The 26,104-nt window shown below is 44.7% G+C and overlaps 2 protein-coding genes across 4 annotated transcripts in view; one reads left to right on the top strand and one right to left on the bottom strand.

Moving 5' to 3' along the window:
• Window positions 1-26,104, bottom strand: part of LOC101143138 (thymosin beta-15A-like) — a 53,953-nt gene that overhangs the window by 15,426 nt on the left and 12,423 nt on the right. The window lies entirely within an intron of this gene.
• On the top strand, window positions 7,238-14,834 carry H2BW1 (H2B.W histone 1). Its single transcript, XM_063702823.1, is given in 4 exon segments — window positions 7,238-7,597; window positions 7,600-7,801; window positions 8,221-8,279; window positions 14,753-14,834. Coding segments are annotated over 3 exon segments (525 nt in total). The 5' UTR covers window positions 7,238-7,311; the 3' UTR covers window positions 8,258-8,279; window positions 14,753-14,834.

Here is a 26,104-nt window from a genome sequence, read left to right on the forward strand (position 1 = left end):
ACACTGTTTTCCGTGATGGCTCTGTTACTTCACATTTCCACCAAGCATGTACAAGAGTGCCCTTTTCTCTGCATTCTCGACAACACTGTTACGACTTTCATCTTTTCTGGTAAAAGGTATTCAAACAGGTGTGTGAGGTGACATCTCACTGTGGATTAAATTTGCATTGCCAGGCCAGGCACAGCAGCTCACACCTGTAATCCCAGCACTTTGGGGGGCCGATTCGGGTGGATCATGAGGTCAGAAGTTCAAAAGCAGCCTGGCCAAGATGGTGAAACCCTGTCTCAACTGAAAATACAAAAATTGGCCGGACATGGTGGCAGGCACCTGTAATCCCAGCTACTTAGGAGGCCGAGGCAGGAGAATTGCTTGAAGCCGGGAGGCAGAGGTTGCAGTGAGCCGAGATCGTGCCACTACACTCTAGCCTGGGAAACAGAGAGACTCAGCCTGAAAAAAAAAAATTGCATTGCCCTCGTGATTAATGATGCTGAGCATTTTTAATGTACCACTGGCCATTTGTGCTGCTTCTTTTCAGAAATGTCTATTGAGGTCCTTTTACTGATTTTAAAATTGAATTATTTGTTTTCTTGCTATTGCATTGTTCATATTCCTTCTATATTTTCGATATTAACCTCTTATTAGATGTACATTTGGCAGTATTTTCTCGAGTTCTGTGGGCTTGTTACCGTAAAAAGGGGTCCCCCGAAAGGTGGTATCTTTCTTTCCCTGTTCGGTGTTGTGAAGCCAATATGAGAAATTGCAAGTGAGTGTCAGGCAGTGCAGGCTTTATTCCCTGGCCATGGACTTTTCAAGCAGGAGGTTGGCTCAGAAATCAACTTCTCACCTTGGGGGATGTGGAACGTCACAGATATAGGGGATCTTTAACGAAGGGATCGGGCATTGAAAGCAAGGGGAGGAATACTCATGTCTTTTGTCTGAATAAGTGCAGAAATTCTCGAAAACAGAATGCCACCTACTTTATTACCCATTCATGGTTTCTTTCAGTCGTTGTCACGGTGATTGTCAACAGTCATGGCGCTGGTGGGCGTGTCAGTTCGTATAAGAATTAGATTGTAGTGAAGTTTCAGGTTCCTCTAAGATCAATTGAGCTGCCACGTTACATCCCATCCGTCTCAGCCGGCTTGGTCATGATGGGGAAATTCTGATGTCAGGCATCCTGTTTCCTAAAGACAAGCAGAGTTAAGGCAGGGTAGAAATTTATCTAGGTCGTGTAGGCATTACATTAGGTAACAGGTCATCTCCTCACTCTATTATTTATTCTTTTTCTGTAAAAACGTCTTTAATTTGACACCATCACATCTGTCTACTTTTTGCTTCTGTTGCTGGGCTTTCAGGGTCATATCCAAAAAATCATTGCCCAGGCCTATGTCATGGAGCTTTGCCAAAGTATGAAAGTTGAATGGCTATAACACAAAATTAAAGACATTTTAAATAGCAGATTAGGCACAGTTGGACCAAGAATTGGAGAATGAGAAGACAGATGTAAAGTAACTGTGAAAATTTCATAGGGACATAACATGTGAGAAAGGAGTGAGGAGAACAGATAAACCTTAAGGGTTTGACTAAAAAGCACAAAGTATATCTTATAAGTAATACTGGGCAAGTTGGGAAGAATTCTAATCAAAGGGAAAATAGCTGGTAATTTTGCAGAATTGAAGGAAGACATGATATCCTACCTTCAGGGAGCACACCTGTACCCATCTTTCTAAAGCTTAAGAAAAGTAAAAACAGAAATCACAATAGCTGAGAAAAGAAAAAAAGACGACTACAAGGCCTATAAAGGAATAACAAATAGTTTGACAGCCAACCTCCTTCTATCAATAAATAAAAGCCAAAATCAGAGGAGATGTGTGTTAACACAGAATGTCATTGCTAGCTAAAGTATTATTTGAGAACGAGGCTGTGGTAGGCGTGGACGAGCCAGCGTCCCCTTTAAGGATGGATTTGCTGTTTCGGGTGTTGGGAATGCAAGCAGGTGCCAGTCCTGAGCCATTAGTCCTTTCCAGTATTACCATAGCTACTCTTAGCTGCCTTGCCCATACACACTGCCTGATCCAGGAGAAGTCGAACGGTCTGGTATTTTGGCACAATGGCGAATACCCTGATGGGCCCCTTTATCTTCAGATCTCACCCTGGGATCAGAATAGGATTCCACTGGCCTTGCACTCGAGATGAACTTCTCCCTATGCCCACTCCTGCCTGCCTCCAGACCCTTCCTCAGCTATTGACCCTCAATAAGTTTCCCACACACTAAACTTTATTTCAGAGCCCATTTCTTCCAGGACCAAAGTCAGAAATGATGATATTTGAGAGAAATGGAAAACTCTTAGTGTGGATACCAACAAAAACTTTGTTAAATAAATTTCTGAAGAATGTCATTTAAAGAGATGTAAAGTGATCACAAGAAGATGACTGGAGGTGCCAAGAAGGAAGGGTAATAGAATAAATTAACAAGAGGAGTAAAACGATGATTGTATAAAACTGACGCAGGAGAAATACAACAACAGAAAAAGAAAACCCTTCAGGCTGATATCCTTGATGAACATCGATGCAAACATCCTCAACAAACTACTGGCAAACCGAATCCAGCAGCACACCAAAAAGCGTATCCGCCACGATCACGTGGGCTTCACCCCCGGGACCCCCGTGATGCAAGGTCGGTTCAACATACGCAAAGCAACAGTTGTGATTCATCACATAAACAGCACGAAAGAGAAAAACTACATGTTTATCTCAATAGCTGCAGAAAAGGCTTTTGATAAAATTCAACACCCCTTCATGTTAAAAACTCTCAGTAAACTATGTACTGAAGGAACGCACCTCAAAATAATAAGAGGCATCTATGACAGACCCACAGCTAACATCATACTGAATGGGCAAGAGCTGGAAGCACTCCCCTTGGAAACTGGCCCAAGACAAGGATGCCCTCTCACCACTGTGATTCAACATAGTCTTGGAAGTTCCAGCCTGGGCAAGCAGGCAAGAGAAAGGAATAAAGAGCATTCAAATAGGAAGAGAGGAAGTCAAAATCATGTCCCTGTTTTCAGATGACATGATCCTATATCTAGAAAGCCCCATCGTCTCAGCCCCAAAGCTTCTCAAGCTAATAAACAACTTCAGCAAATCCTCAGGATACAAAATCATTGTGCAAAAATCACCAGCACTCTTGTACATCCACAACAATGAACCCGAGAGCCAAATCACGAATGAACTCCCATTCACACTTGACACAAAAAGAATAAAATGCCTAGGAAGACAGCTAGCCAAGAAAGTGAAAGATCTCTACAAGGAGAACTACAAACCACTACTTAAAGAAATCAGAGGTGACACAAACAAATGGAAAAACATTCCATACTTATGCATAGGAAGAATCAGTATCGTTAAAATGACCATACTTCCCAAAGCACTTTACAGATTCAATGTCATTCCCATTAAACTGCCGTTGACATTCTCCCCAGAACTGGAAATAATATCCTGAAATTCACGTGAAACCAACAAAAGAGCCTGAATAGACCAACGCAATCTTAAGCAAAAGGAAGAAAGCTGGAGGCATCACACTACCTGACTTCAAACTATACTCCAGGGCTACAGTACAGGTACAAGAACAGACACACAGACCAATGGAACAGAATAGAGAATGCAGAAATTATTATTATTGTTGTTGTTATTATTATTTTGAGACAAACCCAGAAATTAAGACTGCATGCCTACAACTATATGATCTTCGACAAACCTGAAAAAAAGCAAGCAATGTGGAGAGGATTCCCTATGGAATAAATAGTGCTGGAGGTGCTGGCTAGCCATATGCTGAAGATTGAACCTGGACCCCCTTCCTTACACCATATACAAAAATGAACATGAGATGAATTAAAAACCTAAAAGTAAAATCCAAAACTATAAAAACCCTAGATGACAACTTAGGCTACACCATTCGGGACATGGACACCAGTACCAGGCAAAGATTTCATGACTAAGATGCCAAAAGAAATTCCAACAAAAGCAAAAATTGACAAATGGTATCTAACTAAATTAAAGAGCTTCTGCACAGCAAAAGAAACTCTCAACACAGTAAACACACAACCTACCGAATGGGAGAACATTTTTGCAAACGATGCATCTGACAAAGGTCTAATATCCAGCATCTGTAAGGAACTTAACCACATTTACAAGAAATAAACCAACAACCCCATTAAAAAATGGGCAAAGGACATGAACAGACATTTCTCAAAGGAAGACCTACATAGGGCCAACAAGCAAATAAAAAAAAGTCAACATGACTGATATTAGAGAAATGCAAATCAAAACCACAATGAGATACCGTCTCATGTCAGTCAGAATGGCTACTATGATGAAGTCCAAAAATAACACATGCTGGCAAGTTTGCGGAGAGAAAGGGACGCTTATGCACGGGCTTTGGGGGAGCGTAAATTAGTTCAACCATTGTGGAAGACAGTGTGGCAATACCTGAAAGACCTGAGGTCTGAAATACCATTCGACCCAGCAATGCCGTTACTGGGCATATACGCAAAGAAATAGAAATCGTTCTATTATACAGATGTGTGCATGCGTATGTTCACTGCAGCACTGTTCACGATAGCAAGGACATGAAATCAACCCAAATGCCCATCAATGATAGGCTGGATAAGGAAACTGTGGTACATATACACAATGGAATACTATGCCTCTATAAAACAGAACGACACCATGTCCTTTGCAGGGACTTGGATGGAGCTGGAGGCCATTATCCTTAGCAAACTACTGTAAGAACAGTGATATGGTTTGGCTCTGTGTCCCCCACCCAAATCTCACCTTGAATTGTAATTTCCATACTCTCCCTGTGTCAAGGGTGGGACCACATGGAGGTGACTGAACTGTGGGGGTGCTTTCCCCCATGCTGTTCTCATGATAGTGAGTGAGTTCTCACAGGATCTGATGGTTTTAGAAGGGGCTTACCCCTTCGCTCTGCACTTCTTCTCCTTCCTGCCACCACGTGAAGAAGGACGTGCTTGCATTTCCTTCCACCATAATTGTAAGTTTTGTGAGGCCTCGCCAGCCCTGTGGAACTGTGAGTCAATTAAATCTCCCTCCTTTATAAATAACCCAGTCTCGGCTATTTCTTCATAGCGGCGTGAGAACAGACTAATACAAGCAGCAAATCAAATAGTGCATGTTCTCACTTGTAAGTGGGAGCTAAATGATGAGAACACATGGACACATAGAAAGGAACAACACACACTGGGGCCTATCGGAGGGTGGAGAGTGGGAGGAGGGAGAGGATCAGGAAAAATAACTAATGGTTACTAGGCTTAATGCCTGGGTGATGAAATAATCGGCACAGCAAAGCCCCATGACACACGTTTACCTCTCTAAAATACCTGTACATTCTGTACATGTACCCCCGAACTTAAAATAAAACGGAAAACACCCTGATGCAATAAAGATTATGACTATATTAAAAATTAAGGAAACAGGCAGGGCGCAGTGGCTGATGCCTGTAATCCCAGCACTTTGGGAGGCTGAGGTGGATGGATCACTTTAGGCCGGGAGTTCAAGGCCAGCGTGGCCAACATGATAAAACCCCGTCTCCACTAAAAGTACAAAAATTAGCCGGGTGTGGTGGCGCATCCCTGTAGTCTTAGCTACTGGGGAGCCTGAGGCAGGAGAACCTCTTGAACCCAGCAGGTGGAGGTGGCAGTGAGCTGAGATCGCACCAATGCACTCCAGCCTGGGTGACAGATTGTTGTCTCAAAAAAAAAAAAAGAATTTGAGAAACAAAATAAGGACTATATATTACAATTTTGCATCACGTAGATGATGGGAACGTCCTGTGAGAGCAGCTCATGCCATAGTCACCACTGGCTCAGGCAATAAAGGCTTTCCAGCCCTTGAGGCACCACAAGCCATGGCTGAAAGTGTGGGCAGGTGACCCGGAAATGAACCAGTGAGAGCCTCCCTGGGAGGTTTAACCTTGCAGATTGTGAAGAAAAACGATGTGGCTCTTTCCCTGTTTTTTGTTTGCTTTTTTTTTTTTTTAAGAAAAATATCATGCTGACTTACTGATATGAATACAGAGATTGTTGTGGACAGGTCTCTTGTGCCTTGTACCAAACTACAAGAAGGATTGTCTTGCTAAACGTTTAAGTAGATTTATAAGATCATCATTTGTAAAGGGGACTGTTCAGAAATGGTGTACTAGAGTTCAGTCACGGAGCTTACCATATACGATCTTATCTAACAACAAAAATGAGCCTTTTTGTCCTTCTTAATCGTGAACCGATTTATTAGGAGTAGAATAAGTTTTTTGCTAAAGACATGACAGGAAATACACTTGAAAGCCTGACCTTTGAAATGACAGTTCATCGATGACCTTTATTTCTTCAGCATTTCTTAAGAATCTTTCTTGTTCAATTCCTGCAACTTAATGTTACTTAAATGCATTTAAGGAATGTCTTTGAGTATATTATCAAAAACTCTTGAAAGCTCTCTTTCTAACTTGAACATAATTTCCGTTTCTGGAATCCCTTTCTCTCCCTCAGGGGCTTCCTAGGAGATTTAAGGCGGTATTTTTTAACCCAATATCTCTTAAACTTATTAGCCATTTCCAGCTTTTGAGTTGTGATTTGTGGTTGTTGTTTTGCTTTCCTTTTTTTTATTATTATTTTTTAAAACCTGGTCGATGTCGAGTGTTGTCATATGTTTTTAATAAAAGCGCCTTTCTGTTTCTATTGTCTGCTTGGAGGCTGGGGTATGGCCATTTCTCATTCTCCTGATTCACGGAAGATGTTGATCAGTACTGAAGCCTGGAGCCAGACCGCTAGGTCCTTTGATGCCCAGGCGGCCATGTCAGGGAGTTCCTGCTCAAGCCAGGGTGGCTTAGCCCAGGATAACAGTAGCTTCTGAGATGGGTGAGAATTGTTCCACACGTGGCCACAGTCATTCTTCCGGCATAATGGACTTGGGCTCAGGAGGTCTGTCTCTCTTCAGGGATCATGAGCTGAAATTGCTAAACTTTGGGAGTTTTCAATGACATCCTTCAAAGTGCTCACAGTGTGGCATGGATCAGCTGAGAAGGGCGGATGCGCTTTTGCCCTGTGAGGCATCTATCTGTGTAACTTTCTCCGAGCTGGGCCACAGGGGGCGCTTAGGCCCGCAGACGCCCACTGTGATTGGTTGACGAGATGCCACGCAACGGGACCATCCAGTCACCTTCAACGCAGGTAGGTTTGCTGAGAGGCTCCCTGCGTGACACTTCATCCAATCAGACGTGAAGCTGGCCCGAGACGTGGAGCCATGCTGCGTACCCAAGTGCCCCGGCTTCCCCGGTCCACAACTGCCATTGTCTGGTCGTGCCATCTAACGGCCGCTGCCTCCGCCATGGCTGGACCTTCCTCTGAGACGACCTCTGAGGAACAGCTGATCACCCAGGAGCCCAAAGAGGCCAACTCCACGACGGCCCAGAAGCAGAGCAAGCAGAGGAAGCGAGGGCGCCATGGGCCCCGCAAGTGCCACTCCAACTGCCGTGGGGACAGCTTCGCCACCTATTTCCGCCGGGTGCTGAAGCAGGTTCACCAGGGCCTCGCCTTTCCCGGGAGGCCGTGAGTGTCATGGATTCTTTGGTTCATGACATATTGGACCGCATCGCCACTGAGGCTGGTCGCCTGGCCCGCTCCACCAAGCGCCAGACCATCACCGCCTGGGAGACCCGGATGGCTGTGCGCCTGCTGCTGCCAGGGCAGATGGGCAAGCTCGCTGAGTCCGAAGGCACGAAGGCTGTCCTCAGGTACACCAGGAGCAAGTGCGCTCCCTGAGCACCCGACCACCACGGGAACCCAAAGGGTCTTTTCAGAGCCACTGAATGTGGCCTGAAAGACCAGTGGCTCGCCAAGGGGGGACACCACCGGAGGCTGGGGTGGGTGGTGCCCTTCCGACTTGGGGGGCATGTGGCGTGTGGCATCCTGCGATGTTTCAAGCATTTTCCCCTCAGTACTAAACATTGTCAGCTCCAATATATCTGTAGTGCAGTTTGCTCCAAGGAAAAATAGTGGGTGTTTCCGTGATCGTGTTTCATTTCCTCAGTTTCGTAAACGGTCATTTTTGTTAGTTATGTTTCTAGGTTATCTATATGGTGATATTATTACTGCACTGATCTTTACCTTTTTCTCTCTCATTCTCCTGTGACTGGATGGTGGAATTTTCCAGAACTTCACTGTATGCCATACAGCAACAGAGAAAGTGAATACGCTGATACAAGAAGCAAGGTAACCCTCCTAAACGTTTTCAACACCGCTCCCATCACGAATCCATGTAAATAAGCAAATGAGGCCAAGTTACAGTGTACGTACAGCTAAATAAAATTTTCAAGAATCCATTCATTTTCCAGCTTCCTCGACTCTGAGATCACTATTGCAGTTCATTCTTTTTTTGCCATGACGATAATCTTTTCGTTTCTTTTTAAACAGAAACCTTCGTTACTTCCAGGTTTGTGTCAGTAGGCTTAGGGAGTGTCCACGGAAATGGCTCATGCCCTGGTGTTCAGTGGTGTAGCCAATGAGTGACTTGCAGTCTATGAGCAACAGTCATTGTCCCAATGTGGGGGCAGTGAACCAGGCTGAACCCACAACAGCCTTGCACTGATATGCAGTCTGGTGTTTGGGGGGACAGGGTTGTGATTCTTTACCTGATGTTTTTGTTTTCAGTGTTTGTAATCATGGTCATTTAAGGATATGAATCCAGTGCTAGGAGTAGTATATGTTCCTTGCCCCTAGCATCAAGTTATGCAGAGGATGGTCAGCCTTTAGGAGAAGTCAGATAACGCTTATTTCCTCAAGAGATTTGCATATTAATATTCATGTTAATGTTAATATAGGTTAGCTTTCATTGTGCTTTCTTCTGGGTCCCAAGTCTTTGTATTTTTAGCACGTTTTCCTATGAGTGTATTGTTGAATTTCAGAGCAGCTGCTGACTTTCCCATTGCTTTTCTTTTCAGAGGATCTCCAGCCGCCCGAATATGTGGACCAGAGAACATACTCTGGGATTGCGACCCATAGGAATTTATTGTATTGTGCCTTGAAGCTCAATATGTGGCCATTTTTGTCAAATGTCTCCCGTGAATTTTGAAACATCTCATAAGCAACCCTTCTCCTTCATTTGTAGAAACCAGTAAAGGGTGGCACTCTCAGTCAAACCACGAAGCAAAAGCTGGGTAAATGACAAAAATCAAAATTTTCTTGAGCCCATCAGAAGTGGGAAAGAACCACCCCAGATGGCCCAACACATAGCCGCATAGATTATTCCACCTTTGGCAGAGGACCGTTTGGTCAAGAGGGAAATGGGGGCATGGCAGGATAGTAGCCAGAGCTTCCCTGAGTAGTGCATTTGGGCAGTGTGGGCAGGTCACCTCCAGAGCTCCACTTGCGCTCCATAGAGAAAGGATGTAGAGCCACGAAGTCCGCTCATTGGGATTTGCTACTTTCTGTTTTTGCAGAATATTAGAAAAATGTCATGAAAATAGTTGAAGAGAAATGCTCACTGCACAAGGAGACCAAGAAACCCCCCCACACACACACAAAATCAGCCACAACTAAATCGCTCTGGACGGTGCCGCCAGGTGACCCTACATGTCCGGAGCAACACTTTGAAAACCAAAGACGCTTGGCAGAACCCTGTTCCTTTCCAGAGACAGAGCTATGTACCTGGTCTAAAACACCGCATCTCACTCAGTGACTTATTTCTCATTATGCTAATTGTTTTTGCTTTAAAGCGCCAATCTTTCTGTCAAATGGGACATACAAATAAATTTCTAAAATTATCCTTGCATGTCTACTGGGTAATTTGACATGTCTTTTTCAGAAACCGTATCCATTGGGATATTTTACCCTGGAGTGTGTGTTTTCCATTTGTAAATTCAGAAATGAATGAGGAGCATTAGTAAAACAGGGTTAACAATGAACTCTGATTGGGCTGTGGGGAGTGAAGAGTGAGAGTTCAAGGGGACTGATGCCGGTGAGTTATAGGAAGAAAGAGAAAAAGGCTGCTTTGATGTGAAGATGGGCAGAGGAGCTCACACATCTGCTATAGCATTTCAGGGAGTGATTGAGGAGAAGGGGAACCTAGTGAGCAATCGCGATGTCAAGCTGTGGCTTACTGAAAACACAAAGTAAGGGAAATAGCTTTATGGCTTAAACAACAAATAAGAAGTATCAATGTATGGAAAGTAGGATGAATAGGACAAACATAGTCCAATCAATCTTTTCATCAGCATTCCCTGTACCATGGAGTTCATTCGTAAACATGAGCAAGGACCCAAAGACAGTACAGAGAAAACGACATAAAAAATTTTAAGGAACAATACCTATTCTAGGCTCCCTAGAAATGGAATCCCACTTGCTTAGATTTGTCTGATTCTGCTCTTCTTCAGACTAGAATCTTTTGGTTTTGGAGACCTTTATGCCTGGCCTCTATGCATCGTGGGGATGCTGGAATGCTGTCCGATGGAGCAGCACAAGCTCCACTCAGATCCTTGTCAGCCAGTGAGGCACCTGCAGCCGAGGAGCCACAGCCCAATGTGTGATCAGGTTTCCCGGTCTGAACTAGGAAGAGTTAGTTGTCCAGGGATGTTCAATGGGAGTTGAAGGGGAAACCTGTGATTACATGGGTGTGCTTCTTTGGTTCTTCGATGGGTTGTATGCTTTTAATGCTGCTGATGGAGGTGTATTTTATATTAGATTCCTAGGGCCGCTGCAAAAATATTCCAGAGACTGGCTGACTTAAACACTATGTATTTTTCATCCCACAGTTCTGGATACCTATTGTCACCTTTTTGTAAGGAGACCAATCCTGTTGGGTAGGGTCAACCCTCATAACTTCACTTTAACCACATGACCTGACTAGAGACTCTCTCCAAATAAGGTCACATTCTAAAACACTGGGGGCCAGGACTTCTACCTCTGAATTGTAGGGAGACACAACTCCATCCATACTAGTACACCTTCTGCATCCACTCCGTGGCACAAATTAACGTCCTCACATAGGAAATACATTCATTTCATCACAACATCCCCAAAGACTTAACGCCCTCCAACGTCAATTCTCTAATATCTCACCTGATAATCTTCTATATCTGGAATGGGTGAGTCTCCAGGTATGACTCATGCTGAGGCGGGAATTCTCTCCACCACTGCACCTGTGAAGCTAGACAAGTTGTCTGCTTCTGAAAGACAGTTGTGGGACTGGTGCCGGATAGGGCTTATCCTACCAAAAGCAGGACATCCGAAAAACTACTGGAGTACGTGGGCCCTAAGCACTTTTGAAACCTAATGGGGGCAAATTCCGTTACATTCTAAGGATGGAAAAGATTCTGCCTGGGCTCAGTGCTCTGTCCTTCAGGCCCAATGGGGTAACAGCTTCACACCCTAAGCCCTGGGCAGTGGGGTGGGGGCTCTCCCCCAAGCCTGGGCTGCTGCAGCCCATCCATCTGAAACCGAGGAAGTGGGACAAATGCCTGGAACTCAGGAGGTGACCTCCGTTTCTGGGACCAAGAGAGAGATGGCCCAGTCCCCTAGTACCATGCCCCTGGTTCTTGGGGGCAGTGATGGCCATGCCAACCTCTGACCCAACTTTGGAGTCCTTCTTCCCTGTCTCGAAAATGAAGAAATGGTCACAGCTGGGTACCTCAGTCAGTCCCTTTCTTGCCGGTACAGTCCAGGAACTCTAACAACCTCCTTTCATTTCGTCCCATCTTTGTCCCGTTCAGTCCAGTCTGGCAATGTTTTTCTCGTATAAAACTCTCAAAAAATTGTTGGCTTCCCATGGAATTCACATGAGTCCAGGCCATCAGACAAGAAGTTGTCTACAGATCTTCCTTGAATACCCATATCTCCCATATCTCAATTCCTAACTTCTGCAGAGATGGTTGATTGGATCCGTGAGGCACATGCCTTTCCTCTTAGGCCAATGGTTTTCCAGGCACACCCTTGCACCTGTTTCCAGAGCAAGGTATCTGCATACTTTGAGTACCTTCTGAATCATCCAGTGCTGGCTTCCTTCTCCTCAGTGCTTCCTTGGCTAATTTCTCTCACTTCTCTCCCATTTACTGTAGGCATCTAGGAGTAACCAGATTAAATCCTAAATACTTTTCTCAGTTTGTCAGCGTAGTGGCCAAGGTTCCCCCTGGTCCTCTTAAGTTTCGCTGAAAGCTCAAGTCACAAAACGCAGAGCCATAGGACATAAGGCATACCAACTTATTCGAAGTGTATCCCCAAAGGCTTTAGTGTTAATAGCCAAAGATACATGGGAAATTATCCATTTTTATGCCTGGGCTCAAAGGAGTATGGACAGCTGTGTAGAAATACGATGGGACAAAAAGGCTATGATCTAATGCTAACAGACGGAGTGGGGGAACCCAGCAAGGCCTGTCCGTCTAGACTCTGCTTGGCCTATCTGAGCACACAGTCCTTCCTCCTGGATATGGGGCAGGACCCTCTCTGGAATGGGGGTCTTGTGACTCCAAACAAGATAGGTTTGATCATTTCTTCACGAACAGTTTTTACATGAAAATGTGGAAAACATTACAATACCGTTTCTAGGTTTTGTGACTATCTTTAGAAAAAAGAGCTTCTGGTTTCTAGGACCCACCTTCGGGAAGAGGGATTCTGGTCTCTAAGTTTAGCCCCCGGGGCTGAATGGGACTGAGAGACCGGAGGACCAAGAATGTCAGAGAAAATCGTTTTCACCTGAGACTACTTCTGAAGCCCTCATTTTGGGATAGTGTGCCCTGAGCTCCAACACTAGAAATCAGCTACATGTGCAAGTTCATCACTTACAAATTCTACTTTCCTCAAAGACACTATGAAGACAATACAGCCCAAACCTTTGCCACTGTAAAACTGGATGGCCTTTCCTCGTGCTTCCAATAACCTCTTCCTAGTCTCCGTCTGAAAACACACCACAGGCACCTTTAACACACATAGTTCTAGCAACATTTTGGTGATCATGATATATGTATTCTCTAAGTCAGAGATCCTTTCTCTACAGCAAAGAATTCTTTCTTAACCCTCGTTTCAATGTCATTTGGTGTTCATATTTCCCCCCGCCGTTTCCTAAAGGCACTCTAGGCTTCTTGTGTCATGCCTGTCACAACGCTTCCAGCCTGTATGCATTACCTAGTTCCAAGGCCTCTTCCAATCTTCCGGATGTTCCTTATCACATCATCCCACTGCTTGGCAACAGAATCTCCAGTAGTTTGATAGGGCTATTCTGACAAAGTACCACAAACATGGCGGCATAAACAGCAGAAATTTATTGGTTACATTTAGGCAGGCTGGAAGTCCAAATCAAAGCGCCAGCTGGGTTGGTTCCTTCTGAGTAGTAAGAGGGAAGGATCTCTTCCAGGGATCTTTCCTTGGCTTGTAAATGGTCCACTCTTGCGCATGCCACTTCACATTTTCTTCCCTGGATGCATGTCTCTGTGTCTGAATTTCCCCTTTTGGTATGCCGCAGAGCAAGTGCTCAACCCTTCCGACTCTCAACTAGGGCGAGCTCTGCGTTCCACGCATTCTTCCACTCCTGTTCTGCGACCTCTCCAGTTCCAAACAAGCTGCGTTGTACTAGGAATCCTCTCTAAATCATATTCGTCATCTGGTTATTCCTTATTTCTTCCTGCAGGAGCCCACTCTCTCTTGGGAGAGCTGCGGATCCTCGCTCAGCGTTGTGTGTCAGGGTTGCCAAAGACCTGATGTGTGAGGCTTCTTTGCCTTTTTCATAGGCAAGTAAGCACATAAGTTCTTGTCTAATAAATGTGGGGGCAGCTTTCAGAGTGAATGGGGCACTACGAATCATTGGGTGGGACAATAGGCAAAACCTGTACGTGTGGCCACCCTTCTGTGGAAAGATCTGGGGATAGAATAAGAACATCCATTGGGGTTTGGAACACAAAGTTTGGTGGGCAATGAGAGCGATTTACTTTTAATAGCATGTTTTTCATGATTTCTTCTCTTTGACATTCCTGTGCTTTTGTTTCCTGGAGACAACTGGTGTGGGTAGGCTGCATTAACATGGGAAAGAGACACAACACCATTAGAGCGTCTGTTTGGGTCTTAGGACTCATGTGAGCTAGTGGGACTGGACTCGACAGCAAGCGTCATTGAGAGCATGGGATTGGGGGTCAGAGGAGACCTGGGCTCAGACCCCAGCTGTGCCTCTTAGAGGCTGTACCACGTTGGGCAAGTGGCTTGACCTCTCTGAGCCTCAGTTTCCTCCTCTGTGGAATAGGGCTCTAGAAGGTGGTTGTGAAGATCCAGGGTGATGATGCAGACGGGGTGCCAGATACATAGTCAGCAACCAATGAATGTCGGCTGTACCTGGTCCCAATTTCGAGATTCGTGCCCTCCGGAAATCACAGGTGGTGGGGGTGGGATCCAGTGCCAGACAGCTGTATGAGCACACTCTCCTGGCTACCTGGGACACATCTGTTTGCTTCGGGCTGACAGTGAGATAAGGGAGGATGATTTTTCCCCCCTGAGCCACATGTTAGTGAAGCAGTAGAGATAACGCTGCTCTGAGTCCTGACGGAAAGTTGCTGGGGAGCAACTTTAAAGGGCTCCTGGCTTCGGGCACTACCCACTCGGGGCTTTGTGGCAAGCTATTCCCCCTCACGGCCAAGGAACCTCGCTTCCCATACCACCTCCTTGCCCCTGCCCACCGTCTCACTATCTGAATCCTATTCACTTTTCAGGTCTTGGCTCAAATCCTGACTCCCCTATGAAGATGTCCTGACCCTCCCAGCCTAGAGAGATTGCTCCCTCCTTGAGTCACAGGATCTCCAACCGTGACATGGGCACACTGTTTGCAACATCCTCACAGACGGATTGTGATGAGGAAGGAAAGAGAGAGTCGATGTAGCGTGCTAGGTGCAGTGTCAGGTGCAGGCCTGTGGTGAGTTCCCTGCCTCTTCCTCTTCCTCCCTTCTGAACCCACAGCATGCTGGCATGGCGGCCTTGATCACATGCTGCCTTCTCTTGATAGTCATTGGAGATCATGTCTGTGCTAGTTGTCCCCTCAGTTGCAATGTCACAGACCATGGGGGCCACATCTCATCCTTCCTCACCTTCCAGCATCCAGCACTACAATAAACGCCATCGTAACCATTTTTCATTGGGCACCTTAGGGTACAATGTGGCAGGCACTCGGCTATGTAGGTAATGCACATAAGTGTAGTCCTCACTCATTCCCCTCCTAGCTCTCTTCCAGGATGTGCAGGCATTGATTCTCCTTTGAGTTATACCAGACAGATTTGGTCAACCGCTACCAAGGTCGCATCATGAGTAAGTGGCCCTGACAGGCATCTAGTCCTATGCTAGATTAAGTTCTAGTGAATGCCTGTGAATGGGTGGTGGGCAGGAGGGAAAGATGTAGAGCCCAGTATAGCAGTGCCTGCCTTGTACTTTTACCTGGCAGAGGCAGGCCTGCTTGAGAGAAAGCTGTAGGCAACAAAGACATAGGACTCAGTGGGTCCTCAAGCTCAGGTAAGGGGATATAGTCCCTCCAGGACAGGGGGACAAATGGAGAGGGGATGGTTCAAGCTAAACCTCAAGGCAGCTGTCCCAGGGAATTTCACAGTGGCTCCAGGATCCCCCAAAATAGTAGCAGATGACCCACCCACTGGCCATCCTCAAGGTGAACTGTAGAACAAGCCCGGGTCAAGAAAGCCTCCTTGGAAAAGGTCTGTTAGCCTAGAAGACGTTGAATCCCTTGGGAGTCCACGGTGGGCATTTCACTCCCACAGATCCTTGGGAGAGAACCAGGCCACAAGATCACCCGTGTGACCTATGATGCAATGAGGAGACAGGCTCCACTGTACTTAAGTGTCCCTTACAAGTAGAAGCCAGAGGAGCTGCACTCAGTGCTATTTATTCACCCGATGCCTAAGGTCATTGGGGAAGGTCCCAGACAGCTTGTACCAGCACGCCTGGTGCCTTGGAGGGGCTGGCTGGAGGCCTGAGCTCAGCCGGGCCTCTGCACCTCTCCAAGGCCCCTCAGAGCATATCACTGTGGTGTCTCCAGCAGGAGAGGTGGACTTCTTAGGGGGCAGCTCAGAGCTCTCAGACACCAGACAGAGGCCACTCTAGTCCTCTGAAAGGTTACCTCTGGGACAGGCTAACGTCCGCCATTCTCCATGTGTCAAAGCCATCACGGGCCTGTCGGGAGCCCAGAGGGAGGGGCAAGCAGACGCAACCAATGTGCCAATACGAAGAGCATTCAGGAATGGGCAGCCTTTCTGAGATGCAGCCTATTCAGCACACGCTTCTTGAGATGCTGCTGGGTAGCACACACAGAGCATGTGCATAAGAAGAGGTCCTTTAACTCTCTGGGTCGAAGGGGTAGGCTCTCGAATGGTTTTACATTGGACCTATCACTAGCAGGGTGACATCTCCCATTTAGTGGATCCTCCTTCTCCATGCCATAGTGATTGCCCTTAAGTGACATGAAGTTTCTAACCATTACAGACACTCTTTCTCCCTTCTGTGGCCCTGGCCATACATAAAAAGACACACGGAATAACAGTAAGAAGAATATGGGGAGTCAGTACTTCTTAATAGGAGCTTGACTAGAACCTGGTCTCAATATCTGATCCTCCAGATTTGGGGCCCCCAAGTGTTCCCAATTCCCTCATCAACCTCTTCTTTCATGGCTCTCCAGAATCTGACACTCCAATGACAATCCGTCCCTCTCTGTGGAGCCTACGACAGCACACATCTCAGCACGCATCTCAGAGGACAGGTTTCAGGCCACCGGAGGAATTTAGGAGTGAGAACTGCAGGAGCGATCTTATCCCTCGCTGTTTGAACAAGCACTGTGGGCCAATGGCCATGGCCCAGGAGCCGCAGGGCCTTCATGGACTGAGCCAGTGGAGAGTGGGGCTTGGACCCCTCTGATTGGATGTTTCCATCATCCGAACGATGCGTTAGTTCCAAGTCATGAAGGTGGGTATTTCCAGAAATAAAACAATATAACCTGGAAAAGAACAGACAGAATCAGATACATTAGAAGTAGTTGGAGTAATAACTTCAGTTTCCAAGGAGCTTGGAGAGGTATTGATTCTTGAACTTTATGATGTACTTATGTCATCAAAAACAAATACATTTTGTGGATGGGTGATACTAAGATATTTATTTATTCTTTTTATATAGTTTATATATATATATATGTTACATATACGTATTTTACATTATGTATCTTTTTTAGTTTTTTCTTATGACTGGGTCTCACTTTGTCACCCAGGCTGCAGAGCAATGACGCCATCTCGGCTCAGTGTAGCCTGGACAATCTGGGTTCAAGCGATTCTCCTACCTCAGCCCCATAAGAAGCTGAGACTGCAGGCATGTGTCACTGCGCCTGGCTAATTTGTGTGTGTGTGTGTGTGTGTGTGTGTGTGTATTTTTGTATTTTTGGTAGAGACGGGTTTCCCCATGTTGCCCTGGCTGATCTCGAATTCCTGAACTCAATTGATTCACCCGCCTTGGACTCCTGAAGTGGTAGGATTACAGGCACTGTGCCGGGCCCTAGATATTTAAATGATGTCCATAATATGGGTCCTGTTGTAAGAAACAACCTGATTGGTTACGTCTGTCGTATTAATACATCTGTTTTCTAGGTTGACGGTTATACTTTGTTACAGAAGCAGTAAAACCATTTTCTTTTAGGTTGTCCTTTCCGTAAACCTCACCATCAGATCACGAAGGCTCCCTAGGCGTCCTTTTTCCTCCTGCACCTGCCGAAGTGAACAATCTGATGTCCTCAACTCCCCTTGGATCTTCACATCAAACCCCATTTCCCTCAACTCCTTCCTAAATTTCATTAGTGTCAGTCAGCTTTGAGCTTCCAGGCTTCAAGTCTACAGCCCACTTCTGATGCATTTTTGAATGCTGTATGGACAAACACGGGCATTTTGAAGCAGTAGCAATGAGTATGATAGAAATTAAGTGATTTGTAGAGAAATTATGTTTTTTTTCCCTCTGATGTGCAGAGTTCCGTTTTGGAAAGTGTGCACATGCCCGCAGAGATCCTTTGGTTTCCAATAGTTTAAGACAAATTCAAGGCACCACCCAGAGGGATTGACTTGCAGTTGAATTGTGGTAGTTTCTCCTGGTCTGCTTAGGAAAAAAAAATGTTTTTCCAAGTCGTTTCATGATACTTGTTTAATTTCCCAGAATAAAAATAAGTAATGATTCTTCTGAGGTGGCTCTGTATCCTAAATCTTCACCCTCATGATATATGCAAATATATAATATATATAATAAAATTACTCAACATTCATGTAGACTTGTAAAAACATGGGGAGGGATCACCTTGTTTCCCTTCATCAGTCACCAGTGTTCTCTTAACATACTGGAAAAGGCAGGAGATATTCACACCTACAACTCATGATTCCTATGTCCTGTGGGTTCTGTGTGTCCCCTTTTGCCCCTGCCCCACCAAATACATGAATCGGTCTCCTAACCTCTCATCTCTATTCCACTTAAAGATTGTTTCTTTACCGGGGTACTCAAGTGAAATTACATTCATTAAGATGGTCTCTAACCCAAAAAGGCTATCCTGCATTGTGCCTATCTAAAGGGGAAATTCAGAAATGGAGACATACCTACAGGGAAGAAAATGTGAAGTGCCATAGGGAGAAGTGGGCCATCTACAAGCTAAGAAGAGATCCCTGGAAGAGATCTTTCCCTCTTTCTACTCAAAAGGAACCAACCCAGCTGACACTTTCATTTGGACTTCCGTCTTCCATAACTGTGAACAATAAATTCCTGCTGTTTAAGCCACCAGGTGTTCGGTATATTTACAGGATAACAGACAAAACTAATAGGGATTCTATTGCCATGCAGTGGGGCGATTCAATAACCAACACCTGAAAGAGTGGAAGCAGCTTTGGAACTAGGTTAAGGATTGAGGATGGAAACGTTTTGACATGCATGACACAATGAGCCTAGAGCGCCTTAAGGAGACAGCCTGGGGAAATACGGAGGCCAAATGCATTTCAAATGAGGATTTAGAAAGAATTATTTGCTGTAGAGAAAGGATCTCTGACTTAGAGAATATATATATTATGATCATTGATATGTTGCTAGAACTATGAGTGTTAAAGGTGCTTGTGGTGAGTTATCACACAGAAACGCAGATGTTATTAGAAGCTTGAGGAAAAGTGATCCTGGATTTACAGTGGCCAAGAATTGGCCTGTATTGTGTTCTCAATGTTTTTGAGGAAGGTAGAAACTGTAAGTGATGAACTTGCACATGCAGCTGACTTCTAGTGTTGGAGCTCAGAGCACAATACCCCAAAATGACGGGCTCAGAAGTAGTCTCAGATGTAACAGATTTTCTATGACTTTCTCAGTCCTCCTGTCTCTCAGTCCCATTCTGTCCCCGGAGCATACAGGCCAGAATCCCTCTTCCCCAAGAAGCCCTTTTTTCTAAAGATAGTCGCAAAACCTAAAAGTGGTATTCAATTTTTTTTCCAACTTTTCTTGTGTAAAACTGGCCATATGGAGATAATCTGACCTACCTTGTTTGACTGCAGGTCACAAGACGGCCATTACAGAGAGGATCCTGCCCCATACCCAGGAGAAAGACACCTGTGCTCAGAGAGGCCAAGCAGAGTCTAGACAGACAGGCCCTGCCAGGTTTCCCCACTCAGCCTATTGGCATTAGATCATAGCCTTTTCGTCCCCTCATATTTCCACAGGGCTGCCCATACTTTGTTGAACCTGAGCATATAAATAGGCAATTTCCTCTGTATCTTTCTGACCTTATTCCAAAGGCTGCCATGTGTATATGTTAAATTTGTATTCCTTTTCTCCTGTGAATCTGCCTTTCGCCAGTGGATTTCTCAGCAAATCTTCAGACAGTTTGGCGTTGAGAGCAGGGTCACCAAATCCAGTCTGCTCTTCTGGAACCCGCAGTTAAGGAAATGCAGGAACCTAACAAGCTGGCAAAAGGGTGAGAATTTCCACCAGTCAGGCTCCCAGGTTCTCTCTTGGTGCAGCCCAGTTGGGCAGATGGTAGAAAACAAATCTCTCTGTTTGTATTCTCTACAAGGTTTCATGCCTGGGAGAAAAAATATCTGTGTGTGACAAGTCTGGATGTCCCGACTCTGGTACACTTTACACTACTTTGTGGTAGGAATATTCATATTGTTTGATCTTTTTCCTGCCAGAAATGGTGCATTCCTTTGTCTTTGTCTTTCTGTGTTGTTCATAGAGAGGGTTACAGGGAGAAAGTTCCCTCTCATCTTGATCTGTGTTCTTGAGAGCTTGATTTGTGAGCAAGAGGAAACACGCTCTCTTGCTCTAAACCATGCAGGGGGAGTGATTTTAAAGTACAGCAGGAGTCTGGTCTAGGAAATCTCTTTGCTGGGAAGCGGAGAGATTTTGTTTTGTTCCAAATGTACCAAGCTCTCCACAGGGTTTGTCACAAGAAGTCCCATCCAGAAGGGGCTTTGTCATCTCAAACTTTATTGCCTAGGGCAGGGATCACCAACCCATAACCCAGGGAATGGTACAGGGCCGGGGCCTGTTAGGAACCGGACCATGCAGCAGGAGGTGAGCACCAGCGCGCAAGAGAAGCTTCATCTGTATTTATAGCCACTCCCCATTGCTGGCATTACTGCCTGTTCTCTGCCTCCTGTCAGATCAGCAGCATTAGAGTCTCATAGGAGCGTGAAGCCTATGGTGAACTGCACATGTGAGGGATCTTAGGTTGGGTTGCACACTCCTTATGGGAATCTAATGCCTGATGATATGTCACCCTCTCCCATCACCCCCAGATGAGACCATCTAGTTTCGGTAAAACAAGCTCAGGCCTCCCACTGATTCTACATTATGGTGAGTTGTATAATTATTTCATTATATATTACAATGTAATAATAATAGAAATAAAGTGCACAATAAACGTAATGCCCTTGAATCATCCCAAAACCATCCCCCCTCCCAATGCCCCAGTGTCCATGGAAAAATTGTCTTCCTTGAAACTGGTTCCTGGTGCCAGAAAATTTGGAGACCGCTGGTCTAGCTAGTGAGTACTGACAAACTGCAATCTCAGGAGTCATTTGCTATCATAGGCTATCTCTGAAAATGGGGAATCTTTGGGATTACTTCTTCTTTGAAGAGGCTATTGCATCCAGTCACTATTGAAATTCAGTATGCTATTGAGAATCCTAATTGTCAATGGCCAAAAGATCAATCCTTTAAATTAGCCTCTTCCATTTCATTAAAGGGATTTTAGAGATTTCTTATTATAACCGATTGATAGAAAGGTTAAATGTATAAAAAGACACATAAAGGTATGACAGCTAGCCTTAAAACTTTGCTTGACAAAAGTAAAGAGCAAAAAGTCTGACCTAAACAATGTTAAACTCCTGTGTCTGCTCAAACTGCCGCTGTGAGAATAACAACAAAGGCCACTCCACCTTGTGGCCTTTGAGTTCAAATTCTTTGCTTTCACCTTGATGCCATGGGTTGCATTCCTGGTCAGGAAACCAGCCCCTCTTGGTTTAATATTTGTGTGACTTTGGGGAAGTACCTATTTCTTATTGACCCTTTTCCCTTCCTTGGATAGGTTTTGATTTCCTGTCTTCTTCCATTCGTGATGGGGGCACATGAGGCTCTTTGGTCATTGTGTTTAGATAGCGGAGAATTTAAGACCCTAGAAAATTTGGTGAGAATCTAAGACCCTAAAAACATGTGGTTTGTGTCCTGTTAATAGCTAGCAAAACTTTCTTTTCTCTTTTACCTGTCTCTGGGGTTTGTGGCAGTTCTAGATCTTGTGAAAACTACTTTCCCCCGCTTTGGAGACACCTCGTGCATCCTTGGTCAAATCATAATCCTGGATAAACTTAACTGAAAAGGTACCTTTACTTTACAGATAACAAAGCAAACAACAAAAGGTCAAAAGCCAGAAATATCAGCTGTTTGCCCTGGTTAAAATCGAATAAGAAGAAACCCCAATCGCTATTCTTGCTACAGTTTACGCAAATAATCAGGCAAAGTATAATAAAAGTCAAACTTATTTTGCAAATAATTTGGTCCTACTGTGATTCATCTTTAATAAAAATGGGAAATTGGAAATAAGAAATTTATTTTTCAAAAAAAACTATAAAATACCTATTACTGGATTCTGGTTATCTTCACTGTTTTTAAGTTAAGATTATGTCCCTACCATTTGAAATGAATCCTGAATTCCTTTCTGGCTACAAGTCTCCAAACTAATGATTCAAACTTTTCCCCCATTTTTACTGAGTTAAATATCCCTAAAACTAAAAGTGCTACCCTGCAAGCTTAAACTAGGAAACTTGATATACACTTTGAGAGAAATGACTATATGGATATGAAATGACTATTTGGATATGAAAAGCCTTCAGGCTTGTTGAGGTACAGACTAGTGAAAAAGTTCACTGGAACACCTGATGCAAACTCCACACCAAGAACAATCTGTCTGATTGTCACTATCTGCTCTCACTTTAGCCAAAGACGCTTCAAGCAGAGCACCTAAAAATCTCAACGGACTGCCCTCTAAACTCGAAAGCTGAGTTTATACTCTGTTCTAACCATTAACTTGTGTTTGCCATTATTCCCATAGAAATGCCTCCTACTAAATATCTGATTGCATGAATCATACATAGGACTAACTCTGGTAGAAGCCCCTCTAAAAATTTACTGCTTAAAATGAGAAACAACAGTTAACTGTCTGACTGGACCGGCCTATTCTCAGTCCTGGGAGACTGGTTCAAGCCTTGTATAAGACAATCCAACAACTCAGTTTCTGCACTGTGAAACTACTCCTTGGGGAACATTCATACCGAGAAATTTGGTTGTAGCTCAGAAAACAATAGCCCAAAATGAAGGCCTCAGAAGTAACCTCGAAGCACAAGTTTCTCTCTGACCTTCTTCTGCTCTCTTTTCTCTCAGTCCCATTCTCCCCTGAAGCTGGCCATAGAAAGCAGAATCCCTCGTCCCCAAGGCAAGTCTTCGAAACCAGAGCCCCTTTCCCACACAGCAAGTTCATAAAACCTGAAAACATTAATCTGATTCCCCACCTCCCAAGTCTTTCTGTGTAAAACCCTGGTGGTAAAGAAATTATCTGACCTAGCTCATTTGACTGTCAGTCATGAGACCCCCATTCCACGGAGGGTCCTGCCCCATACCCAGGAGGAAGGACTGTGCTCAGTGAGGCCAAGCAGAGTCTAGACAGACAGGCCTTGCCGGGATTGCCCCAGTCTACTAGCATTAGATCATAGCCTTTTTGTCCCATCATATTTATACACAGCTGTCCATACTCTTTTGAGCCTAGGCATAAAAATAGACAATTTCCCATGTGTCTTCGGCTATTAACACTAAAGGCTCCCTGGGATACACGTTAAATAAGTTGGTATGCCTTATGTCCTAATGATATGCCTTTTGCGAGCTGATTTTTCAATGAAATTAAGAAGGCCAGGGGGACCCTTGGCCACTACACTGACAAATTCAGAAAAGTATTTAGGATTTAATCTGGTTTTTCCTGGATCCTTGTAGTAAACTGGAGAGAAAAAAGCCAAGCCAAGGAAGCACCGAGGAAAAAAAAAGCCAGCATTTGATGATTCAGAAGGTACTCAACCTGTACAGATATGCCACTCTGGAAACAGGTGTAAGGGTGCACCTGGAAAACCATTATTTAAAGAGGTGAGGCATGTGGCTCATGGATCCAATCAACCATCTCTGCAGAAGTTAGGAATTAAGATATGGGAGATACGGGCATTCAAGAAAGATCTGTAGACAACTTCTTGTCTGATAGCCTGAGCCCATGTGAATTCCATGGGAAGCCAACAAGTTTTGAGAATTTTATGGAAAAAATGTTGCCAGACTAGACTGAATGGCACAAAGAAGGGACAAAATGAAAGGAGATGGTTAGAGTTCCTGAATCGTACAGACAAGAGAGGGACTGACTGAGGTACCCAGCTGTGAACATTACTCCATTTGTAAGGAAAGGAAGGACTCCAAATTTGGGTCAAAAGTCCGCACGGCCATCACAGCCCCCAAGAACCGAGGGCATGGCACTAGGGGCCTGGGCCATCTCTCTCTTGGTCCCAGAATCACAGGTCACCTCCTCAGTTCTAGGCATTTGTCCCACCTCCTCGGTTTCAGATGGATGGGCTGCAGCAGCTCAGGCTGGGGGGAGAGCCCCCACTCTGCTGCCCAGGGCTTAGGGTGTAAAACTGTTACCCCATTGGGCCTGAAGGACAGAGCATTGAGCCAAGTAGAATGCTTTCTGTCCTTAGAATCTAATGGAATTTGCCCCACTAGGTTTCAAATGTGCTTTGGGCCCACAAACTCCAGTAGTTTTTCTGATTTCCTGCTTTTGGTATGATAAGCCCTATCCGGTACCAGTCCCACAACTGTCTTTCAGAAGCAAATAACTTGTCTAGCTTCACAGGTGCAGTGGTGGAGAGAATTCCTGGCTCAGCATGAGTCATACCTGGAGACTCACTCATTCCAGATATAGAAGACATTCAGATGAGATGTTGGAGAGCTGATTTCGGAGTGGGTTAAGGCTTTGAAAATATTGTGATGAAATGAATGTATTTTCTATGTGAGGACATTAATTTGGGCAGGGGAGTGGATGCAGAAGATGTACTAGTATGGATGGAGTTGTGTCTCCCTAAAATTCACAGGTAGAAGTCCTGGCCCCCAGTGTTTTAGAATGTGACCTTATTTGGAGAGAGTCTCTACACAGGTCACCTGGTTAAAGTGAAGTTATGATGGTAGGCCCTACCCAGCAGGATTGTTCTCCTTATAAAAAGGCGACAATTCGCATCCAGAATTGTGAGATACGAAATAAATAGTGTTTAAGTCAGCCAGTCTCTGGAATATTTTTGCAGCGGCCCAAGAAAGCTAATAGAATACACCTGCATCAACAGCATTAAAAGCATACAACCAATTGAAGATCCAAAGAACCACACCTATCTAATCACAGGTTTCCCCTTCAACTCCAAATGAACATCCCTGGACAACTAACTCTTACTAGTTAAGACCGGGACACCTGATCACACATTGGGCTGTGACTCCTCAGCTGCAGGTGCCTCACTGGCTGACAAGGATCCGAATGGAGCTTGTGCTGCTCCATCAGACAACATTCCATCATCCCTATGATACATAGACGTGGGTCATGAAGATTTTCAAAAAGAAGAGATTCTAGCCTGAAGAAGAGCAGAATTAGATAAATCTAAATAAGTGAGATTCCATTACAAGGAAACTAGAATAGGTATTGTTCCTTAAACTTTTTAATGTGGTTTTCTCTGTACTGTATTTGGGTCCTCACTTATGTTTTCAAATGAACTTCATGTTACAGGAAATTCTGACAAAATGTTTGACTGGACTATGTTTGTCCCATTCATACTATTTTCCCTACATTGATACTTCTTATTTGTTGTTTAGGCAGCAAAGCTGTTTCCCTTCGTTTGTGTTTCCTCTAAACCAAAGCATTACATCAGGATTACTCACTAGGTTCCCCTTTTTCTCAATCACCCGATGAAATGCTATATCAAATGTGTGAGCTTCCTCCTCCGATCTTCACATCAAACTACCCCTTTGCCCTTTCTTCCTATAATTCACCAGCATCAGTCCCCTTACCGCCTCACTCTTTACTCCCCACAGCCCAATCAGAGTTCATGGTTAAGTCTGTTTTACTAATGCTCCTCTTTCATTTCTGAATTTACAAATGGAAAACACACTCCAGCGTAAAATATCCCGATGGATTTGGTTTCTCAAAAAGACTTGTCTAATTGCACAGATATGCAAGGATAACTTTAGAAATTTATTCATGTGTCTTAATTCACAGAAGCATTGGCACTTTACAGCAAAACAATCAGTATAATTAGAAATATCACTGAGTGAGATGTGGTATTTTATACCAGGTACACAGCTCTGTCTCTGGAAAGGAAGAGGGTTCTGCAAAGTGTCTTTGGTTTTCAAAGTGTTGTTCCGGACATGTAGGACCACTTGGTGGCATCGTCCAGAGGGATTTAGTTGCAGCTGATTTCGTGGGGGGTTTTCTTGGTCTC

The sequence above is a fragment of the Gorilla gorilla genome, chromosome X (genome assembly GCF_029281585.2).
Source record: "Gorilla gorilla gorilla isolate KB3781 chromosome X, NHGRI_mGorGor1-v2.1_pri, whole genome shotgun sequence".
NCBI lineage: Eukaryota > Metazoa > Chordata > Mammalia > Primates > Hominidae > Gorilla > Gorilla gorilla.